Raw genomic sequence first — 10683 nt, forward strand, 5'->3', positions numbered from 1 at the left:
CCCCCCCCCCCCCGGTTAATGATTTTTTTACTGTTGTAGCGCCATTTCTCAACCGGGCGAAACCTCTCGCCAGTCGATTTTTAAGCGATATTGCGCTCTGAAAAAGTAAAAATCATTATAATAAAACTATTTAAAAAAAGCAGAATACCTGATGTACGATTTTATTTCTAGCGTTATTATGACTTGATCCGGAAGGATGAACTCATAGTAATTTATTTACTGGCTAACACATTTTAAAATGTACCTTGGTATCTAAAATTCCAGGCATTGCATCTTCAGGAACTCCTTTATCCAGAACTTTTCTGTGTATTGTTTGCTGAGACAAGGGTTCTTTACTAGCAGCACTCGCAGAATCATCGGCTATGTCATGCTTTGTTGGAATTGATACAGCTAGCACATCATCCAGTTTTGAACCAACTATCATAACCTTTGAACCTAGATAAAAAAATGACATATTTCACAGACTGAATTCGTAATTCATTGAAGAGTAGTAGATCCAAGGGGTTAAGAAACAAAACTTCGAAAAATGTTGCATTCTTTTTATATGAAAATTTAGTTTATCAGCGCTGCCTAAAGTGCAAAGAGACGTGCACCTCATCCGCAAATAGAAAATTAAATTTTTTAGACAATTTAACTTATTTTAAATTCTTTAAACAATTATGCAATGACTTAAATAATTTTTTTTTCCACTAACTGATTTAAAAGTATTTTTTACGACTAATCATTAGACAATTGCCATTTGTTTTTAGAGTCACTGAATCTGAAGTCAGATTTCCTCTATCACATCAGGTTTTTGAGAAAATGGCCTCTGGTCATTAAAAACAAAACATATATGGTGCGAAGCCGGCGTTCCAGAAACTTCTATTATGGCTCCAAGTTACTGTACAAGGTTCAATTAGAGATCATGGAGCAAGTCTGACACCAGATTCAGATTCAACGACCTCAAAAACATATATGTAGGTATGATGGTATGGTTCAGTGGCGATGCAACTTTTCTTTTGTATGCCTGAATTTTTCTTAAAGACAGGTAGAAAACTAGTTTTTTTATTATTTCGATTTAATATGTCGCTTATTATTAAATGTTTAGGTTGTTCAGATTTTAATACTACATTCTCTAAGAAATTACTTTGTACAAATTTTTTTAGACGATTTTTTGCATTGCTGCTGAAAAATTGAAGAAAGAAAACCTACTTTCAGCTTTTATAGGACCAATATGTATCAGTCTGCTGTTGTCATTTAAAGAATAAAAATTTCACAATGACAAAACTGAATGTAATTTTTACGGAATGCAATTACTACTAAATATTTAAAGGTAAACTACGCACTTTTCCAAATTTGTGAAAAAATCAGATTTTTTTATCACATTTCCATGAAAATATACAATTAATTCTTAATAAATTGTTCAAATAATTGCATAATCGTTTTAAGAGAAAATGTTTTTAACAATGACAAATTAATATAAATCAATAAGATTACCATTTTCCATCTCTAATTTAAAATATGTTAACAGTAAATAATAATTCATTATTTAATTCAGGCCTGTCCATTGAGGGGAAACTGACTCATTCATACATGTTCAAATTTCACCACCATTTCTCTACTTAGCTTCGGAGGCTGGGGGTTGGTGGTCGCTCTCTGAAATGGAAGGAAGGTAACCAGTGCTGTAGATATGTAATACCTCGAGAGGTGTCTCACCGCGACTGATTTTTAAATAAAATGAAGTAATTTAGAATTTAAATAATAAATATATTAGCAGTAAAAGAATTCATAAGTCTTACAAGTAAGGAAAGTACATAATTTGTTGTTTGAAGATAGGTGGAAACAAATCTTGAAAGTCAACAGTTTCATGGAAAATAGGTTTTTTTCTTAAAAATTCTTAAACTGTTAAACCTTAAATCGAAAATCATTTCTAAAAGGAATGTTTCGGAATTTGATTTTTTTTACTCGTATATTATCATTACAATAAATTTTGTACATAAAATGTTGGGTAAAACTTGGTTACAATTTGAAACACGATAATTAATTTTGCTAATCCTTTTGTCCAACTTATAAGCACCAACATTTCAGGAAATTATTATCATTTGATGGAAAAATACAGCTTATTTCTATATTTTTTGGGCATTTTGAACAAATAAATGCCTGCCATACTTTAGTAGAGCGATTTTAAATTTTGATTTTGTAGAAACAGAATACTTCTTTTCGATGCACAATTTTGTAATCTTATTCAGTATTCGAACATCTCGGGAGCAGGTTTATGTTTTTGTAATAAACTAAAAATTCTAAAAAAAATCACAAATTGAGACCGATTTTAAAAACTCACCGATTGCATATTCTTGGGATTGCATATTCTGTTCAAGAAATGTGACATGTCGGGTGTGTAGTTTCTCTTTTTTCCTGAACAGAAAATTGAATTTGTTATCGCAATCCACCATCTTGTATACCAGTGTCACTTATATTACGAAAGTTCACATTATTACCTCAAACTAAAAGAACACTATTGAACACTCTTTTTAACTTTAAAAAGTATAAATCAATATATAATTTGAAGGCCTTATTTTTATTGAAATATTTAATAACCCTAAAATACGAAATAAAAGAGTCAATTACATTCTCTACACTACACTGTAAAAATGTTATGTTGAAAATCACATTCGACCGTAATTTAACCTATCGGACATTCAGAACTTGACTGCGAATGAAGTAGTAAATTAAAGAGACCTCAATACTAATTAACATTGCAGTATAAATAAACTGAAAGGAACAGTGTGATAAAATTGTGTCCGCGTTAATTTGACAGTCGATTTGTAAACTTGCATCTTATTACACTGGAAACTATTTGACCTACTTAATAGGTAGTAAAGGTACATAGAGCATTGCATATACATGAGACTGTGAATTTACAAATAACAGCGTATTTACAATGTTGCTGTGTGATGTGAATTGACGGAATGTTTGAAGTGCTTGATAGAAAGCGAAATTACATGCATTATGTTATTGCCACTGATGGCTAGGCCTAGACCGGAAAACAAAGGAGTGTTCGGTTATTTTACATCTATTTTTTCACAAGATATTCCTCATTATATGAGACGGTCTGTTTGATGGCGAAAATAATGTTATTTTGAATATCTTGCACGAACTGTCTACCGTTACGAAAATTTTCCGTAAGACTAACCCCTTTTCCAGCTCGTTCAGGGCTAAAGTTACAAGAAATTTCGTAATATTAGTAAGCGCCTAACTTATAATGAAAAAATAATTAAGTTTTCTACAAGCAGTATCACTGGATTTGCTTTGGACAATTCACATTTTTCTTGTCAATTGACAAGCACAAAGTGTTTCCAAGCAACTGGCTGTGAATTTACACGCAGTGTGTTTTTTTCAGAGTCGTCTGTTTTTTTACATACGAGTCTCGTTTATTCACACAGGCTCTTGTAACTTCACTACATGTTATATGGGTTGATTAGTTTCCAACGTATTGCGATGTAATATAACACAGAATTTGTTTACAGTGTATATTTCTGTATTGCATTAAGCTAACTAATATTATAGGGCAATAATTTCAACATTTTTTAAATATTAGCTTACACTTTACAAAGAAATTGTCGAAATTATTTGAAATCGGGATCTTTCAACATAATTATTTCAAGTATTGGCGCTTATACATTTCCTTTATTTATTATTGTAAAGTCTAATGTAATAATATAATAAATATACATATTTTGAAATTGTTGAGATATTGATAAAATCATATTCCAGTCATAAAAAGATATAATTTTACAGCGCAGAATATCGGTCAACATTTCTCTTTCGGTCGAGTTGCATATTACAACATTAAAATAAAATTATGACATTTCAAATTAGTCTCCCTAAAGCACATAACTTGAAAACGTATCTGCGGTACTAAATTCTAGAATGTGCGTCACGTGGCAGGCGCCACGAACCACCGCTTCTAGCAGCGAGTGGAGGTCGGTGGTGGTGTTAATAAAATCCCATCTGGCTTTTGAGCAATATTAACTTAATTTCCCCTCAGTGGAAAGGCTTGGTTTAAATAATTGTAAAATACTTAAAACAAATACCACAGGTTTATATAGTCAGATAAATCCTCGACATTTAAGGCACAAAAAGAACCCTACATATTGAAAAACGAGGAACCTTGGCGTTTTTGAATTTATAACTTTCAAAAACCGCTTTTTGAGAAAAACAAATTTAATTTGGCAAGAGCTATAATTGCAGTTGTTATATTTTGTTTGAAACATAAAATTTAGCTAACGCACCACCTCACAAGACAAAAAAAGTCAACGAATGTTTGATGAAAAAACAGATTTGTATCATCGACCACCCTCCGTATTCGCCTGATCTATCACCGCGTGACTATTTTATGTTCCCAAAACTGAAGAATTCAATGAAAGCTTTTCACGATGATGTTCCAGCCATTCAAGCAACTGTGATACAGGTGCTAAGGAACATCCCAAAACCCGAGTTTAAAAAGTCTATGGATAAATTGGTTGAACGTCCCAAACTTTATATAAAGTTAAATTGATCCTATTTTGAATATATATTAACTTAGAACATTATACCATGCTTGTTTTATACTATCACTAAGAAGTTCGTTTATTTTTAGATCACACTGTGTGACATGAATTTTTCTTGTTAACATATTATTTATGGAAACAAGAAAAATTTCCTTGGATAAAAACCATATTTGATTGGACGCATTCAGTACAATATTTCTTTCATGCACGACATTTTTTTCTCAGTGTGTGGATACAATTAAAAAATTAAAACTATCACTACAATGTAAAAAAATCATATTTATAAATATATTTAATATAATAATTACTACCTTTCATTATTATAATTTATAACTCAATAAAGTTTGAACATAATGGTATGTAATTTAAAAATAAATGTGTGTGTGTGTGACGTGTGCTGAAGAAAGGGGGCTAACTCTAAAAAACTCGAAATCGAGGTTTTTACACTTTTAGTTATTTTCTGAGTTGCTCTTTTCAATAAAATCATTTCAAAAAATTTCCGAGCGTCATTATTGGTAATAATCTATACCCCGTCCGTGAGCCACATTTACGTCCTATCTCTTTCCGTGGGAATGGACTGGTAAGTGGAGAGGGACCATGTCAGGAACCATGTCAGGCCTCGAGTGAGCAACAGAAACAATTGTCGAGAATATAAAGTTCTAGCATATGCTGCACTTCCCATTCTCGACAATTGACTCAATTTCCCTAGGAGCATTTAGAGGAGAGATATCAAGGTGAATGCCGTAGGAGTGACAGAGATAGTAATAAAGCACTCTTAGTGCCGCATTGTGCCTTTGGATGTAGGTCGTTCCTGCATGAGTTGGACAACCAGATAGTATGTGTGCTAAATGCTCGGGGTGTGCATAGCACGCCCTGCAGCTATCATCGGGAATGTCTTGGCTCAAAATGTGGCGGCGGTATGTTAAGGTGGAAATGACAATCTCTTGACATACCAAAATGAAACTCTCCGTGCCAGACTTCAATCCGGGTGATTTAGAGAAAGCAAAGGTTAGCTCACACGACTTTGACTGATCCTCCACATTTTTGTGGAAGATGCCGTGCATTCTCTCATCGAGGAGCTGTTCAAGAAGTTTTTCTCTTGTGCTTTCTTAATCCGGACTTTCAGGCGTGAGTAATCGAGATAGATAAGATTTGATGCGTTTTGCTTACTCCTATTACTGAAGTTAGGTCCAAGTGTTTCAGCAGCCTCCTCCGCTGCTTTGTACAGAAACGCTTCTTTGCCCACTACTTCGTGCTTCCTGACCATTTTAAGAAGAGGGTCTCTTTCAGTTGCAACTCTATGTGCTGTACTCAGAATAATCCTATTGTGAAGACAATCAAGATTCAATATTCCACGAACACCTTGACGGCGTGAGATGTAGAGTCGCGGAACAAAAACCGTCGCTTTGTGTCCTTGTGATTATTTTATGCCGAACGTTCTTTACTGTGGCGAGTATAGCAACGATTCATATTGTGGACTGGACTCCATACAGTGCACTGGAGAAGCCAGACCGTCATAAGCTGCAATCTCTGTAGTTGACTAAGGAAGTTAATATCGCGATTGCTGTTGAATCAATAAACTAATTTAAATCTCGAATTTTTTTACAATGCCAGTTTCATAATAAATACCTCGACTACTAGCCAAAAAGGCTCAATTTTTCAGAAAATTAATATTTTAAAGTTGAAAATGATATATTGTTGGACAAAATTCCTATTTTTTGTTGAATTTTGTCTCCTTTAGTTAAAAGTTGAACTACCTTGTTTGAAATTAATTTTTGTTTTCTTTTTCGACATCAATCACTCCAGTTAAAAATTCATCACTTTCGTCGAAGACTTGACAGTTTTGTTAAAAATGCAGTCTTTCCTTGTACGAAATCTGTTTCAAAATAAGTCTTCTTGGTTAAAAATTCGGATTTTTGTTTCAACTTTTTTAAAAATGTTATTTGTTGCTGTCAAATTTCATTCTTTTTTTTAATTAAACTGTTTTTAGTTGAAATTAAACCCATCCTCTACCATTTTAGTACAAAATTCATCTCGGTTTAAACTTGAACTGCTTTCTTACAGAAAATTTTAAAATTTATTTTTAAAATTTATTTTTTAACTGAAATTTTAACTATTCCATTACTGTAAGAATACAAAGGTGCAAGAGTTTCGTTGCAGTAAAAAGGTCAGAAAACATGAGTTCGGAAAAATCAGGGAAAATTGGAAGACCGTCCGAGATTATGTATTTTAGATATCGGAAGAAAAAGACGAGCGTATTTTACTAAAAAAGTATAGTCAGGGTATTTAACAAGACAGTTCAATTAAAAAAAACAACAACTTTTTAAAGAAAATAATTATATTGTCCAAGAAATAGTTACATAATAAACTTAGAAAGATGAATCTGAAAATGATTTGTCAAATTTTCAGACAGAAGATGTTAAACTGGAACGAAAAATATATGCATTTAAAGTAAATAGTTGCATTTTCAAGTCACGCAGATGAATTTTATGCAACATAATTTACATTTCAATCCAAAAGGAAATAACTTTCATGCACGTCGTGAACGCAGGGGATGACATAGCTGTGTCCTCATATGTGTAACAGGAGGGTCGCACGATGTGTGAGTCGCACGTCATGCGCGCTACTGCGTATATGGGGTGTGCACACATTTAGGATTTTTTAGAGTTTATAGAAATAATATTTCCATTTATATTTTTAAATTAGGAGCAGGTAATTTATCATAAACGTATTTTTTATTATGGGAGCAAACAAATATTAATCTATTTTAGTTTTCAGCAGTAGTCATAAACTATACCTATTATACATAACTGCAGTAATATTTATGTCACAAACCTTAAAAATTTCATACTTGCGAGATTAGCACGTTTGTGTTTACAATAATAAATATTTTTCGTTGAAAATTTCAGAAATTGTGTATAATATAACAAATCTAAAGAGCCTGTTTTTGGTTTGAATAATAACAAAAATAATGAGGTAGAACAGAAATAAACTATCACGTAAAAAAGTCCCAAAACAAACGAAACCGGAAGGGAAGTCTGCAACAGTTGCGACGTATCGGGCGAGTACCGTTCAACCGACGGCTGCGTCGCATATGCCTCGCATGTACAAGCCCCTCGCACAGTGCGACCCATATGCCCCGCACCCTACACGCAACGCGTGCCTCGCATGCTGTGCGAGTAACGTGCCCCGCACGTTTGCGATCTGGGCAAGAAAACAATTACAATATCCAGAAAGAAGTTAAATTTTTACTAGAGAAGTTGAATTTTGTTAGAAAATAAATCAGCTTTCTGCCAAACAGTTGATTAGTTAACTTACAAAGATGTGTTTTCTAGCAAATGCTCAGATTTTTAAACAAAGAAGATTAAACTTCAACCAAAAGCAGCTCCATTTTAAAATAAATAGTTAATTTCTTATCTTTAAGACATGATTTATCAAGTAAATGGTCCAATTTTTAAATCATAAGCAACTAGTCGACAAATAAAGTGGCATTTTTAAAGTTTAATTTCTACTAAAAGAAAGAAATTGTAAGGGAAGAACTTTGTACCAAAAAAGATTAATTTTTCAAAACAAAAAAGAGACATTTTCAAATGAATAATTGAGATTTGTACCAAAAATTTCTATTTGAAACTTGCAAAGATGAAGAGTTTCACTTTTCAGCCAAGCAAGTCAATTTTAAAGTACTAACGATACATATTGAATCAAGAATGGTATAGTTCGATTTACAGGACTTAACTTCAACCATAAACAGTTCAATTTTTAATAAAGAAGTCCAATCTCCAAGCCAAAAACAAGTGCATTTGTGAATCGAAGAAGAATTTGACTTAAAAGTTGAATTTTTAACCAAATGGTTGAATATTGAACTTACGAACATGAATTTTCAACATGGTTGAACAGATTTTGAACAAGAAAAGAACCAATTTTGAACCAATTCTTTAAATCTTTAAGGAAAGTCATAAAATTTGAACTGTAATACTGCATGTAAAAAAATTAATTTTAAGCAAAGGACCTTAATTTCAAACCGAAAGAGACAAAATTTCAAGAAAGAACACAAATGCACTGTAAAACAGTTTCACTTTCAACTCTCAAACAATAATTTTCTCCCAAGAGAAGAATTCGCAACGAATTTTTTTTTTTTAACTAAGTAAACTAACTTTGAACTCAGAAAATGGATTTCCAAACCCACAAGAGGATTATATGCGCGCTCTACGCGCCACCACTAACCTTCAATGCAATAATTTTACTTGGAACTAAGGTTCAATAAAATACCATGATATTATTTTTTCTTTTAATAACTTTTATGTATACACGGCTGCGCATAGGTTATTTCGAGCGCGCATCGCACTTGGATGAATGATCGTTTCCGACGTACGGCTGGGGTATTTATTAGCTGCGTTTTAACGATCTTATATTGAGCGGGAGACTTGACGCCGAGGATGACTGTATGCATTTGATGGGTAGGGTCAAATGTCTACTTTCAAACTCGACTGTAGAAAAGCAGACTAAACTCGGGAGGTGATTTTCTGCAGTTTTTCTCTATTCCGGCCAAATTTTCAGACAAATGCGAATACTTCTACTAACCTCGAATGTAGCCGCTGGTTGCCCTTCATTTTAATTAAATCCATCAAGTGATTTTAAGGTCACCTTAGCAAAAAAAAAATTTCACCGCCCCATACACAGTAAAGCAGAGTTGACTGGCGGTATATGCACTCATTCTAAAGGATTAAAATTATGATTTATCAACAAGAATGACCGGTGTATAGACCACTGCTTCACCAGGGTCTTAAAAAGAAAAAAGCATAGTACAATAGGTAATAATAATACAAGTTCCATGTTCCATTGAGTGATGAATCACTGTAAAAAAATTACTAAAAGAAATTAACAAAAAGAAAGACAGAAATAATTGAAAATAAAAGATTTTACCCTTATAATATGTGTATGTTTTTTAATTCTTATTAACTATATAATTCATATATTTGCTTATAAAAATGAATTTGTATAAATAGTTTAAACGGTATACATTTTAATATCATAGTTCAGATAGAAAAGTTGTATTTAATCTTCGAAAGGTTATAGCTGCATGCATATTTTCATATTGTAATGCATATTAATTATTGTAAATCTGCAAAGTAATGCAGAAAAAAGTTATTGGAAATACATTCTTGAATGATTCCGTAAACGAATTGAACCTTTTTTTCGAAAAATGGCCCAACTCTTAATTATCTCATGAAAATTGTTTATATAATTAATAAGTCTTGGAAATTTGCAAAACGTAAAAGAAAAAAGTCATGGGAAAGACATTCCTATTTAATTTAGTAAAAAATTTTCATCGGATAGACAAGATTAGTTGACTCCGTAAATAAATTGTGTCTATTTTCCTAAAAATACCCAAATTCTGAATGTTTATGAAAATTGTTTAAATAACTAGTAATTATTGTGAATTCGCAAAAAAAGGTAGAGATGTATTTTTTTTTGCTTCTGTAAACAAATTGAGCCTATTCCTTTGAAAATAGATAAACCATGAACATGTTTATGAAAATTGTTTACACCATTAATAATTAGTATAAGTTTTTTTTTAAAAGTGAGGCTATACAGTTTTTAAAATAAAACCTTAATAAATGAGCCAAGATATTAATTAACACTGTAATTTTTCTGTAAAAATAATTAGCCCAAAATGAAATCATATTTTCAATGGCTTAAGATTTTAAAAACAGTTTAAATTTGAGAGAAGTCATAGTCGTCGAAAATGTAACTAATATAAAAATTAAATTCTAAGTATTCATAATTTTCCACAATCTGTATTGATAACACAGCCACACAAAAAAAAGTGTACGGATCTGTGTTTGCGGTACCGTTTGAATCAGCTTGGGCTTAACCTGCAAAGAGGTCAAACCTATTCTAACCTAAAAAAACCTGATCTAACCTAACCTAACTTAACTTCACGTAACACAATTAAACTCATTTTGTTGGTCCCGTTGTGTTTGCGGTACCGTTTCATTTAGCTTCGGCTTAACCTACATAGAGGTGTAACCTATCCTAACCTAACAAAACATGACCTAACCTAACCGAATGAAATTCAACCACACGTGTAGCTATGTAAGCGTACGGTTCTCAGTCTTAAATGTGTGCTATATTTAATAGGTTAACTCGATCT

At 32.4% G+C, this 10683-nt stretch overlaps 1 protein-coding gene across 3 annotated transcripts in view; it reads right to left on the reverse strand.

Annotated features, from left to right (window-relative positions):
• Positions 1-10683, reverse strand: part of LOC117174091 (ubiquitin domain-containing protein UBFD1-like) — a 219206-nt gene that overhangs the window by 94548 nt on the left and 113975 nt on the right. For all 3 annotated transcript variants that reach the window (XM_033362791.1, XM_033362793.1, XM_033362792.1), the window contains exon 3: positions 245-435. In XM_033362791.1, the coding sequence (XP_033218682.1) occupies positions 245-435 (191 nt within the window). The remainder of the gene's footprint in view (positions 1-244; positions 436-10683) is intronic.

This window comes from Belonocnema kinseyi, chromosome 6 (genome assembly GCF_010883055.1).
Source record: "Belonocnema kinseyi isolate 2016_QV_RU_SX_M_011 chromosome 6, B_treatae_v1, whole genome shotgun sequence".
Lineage (NCBI taxonomy): Eukaryota > Metazoa > Arthropoda > Insecta > Hymenoptera > Cynipidae > Belonocnema > Belonocnema kinseyi.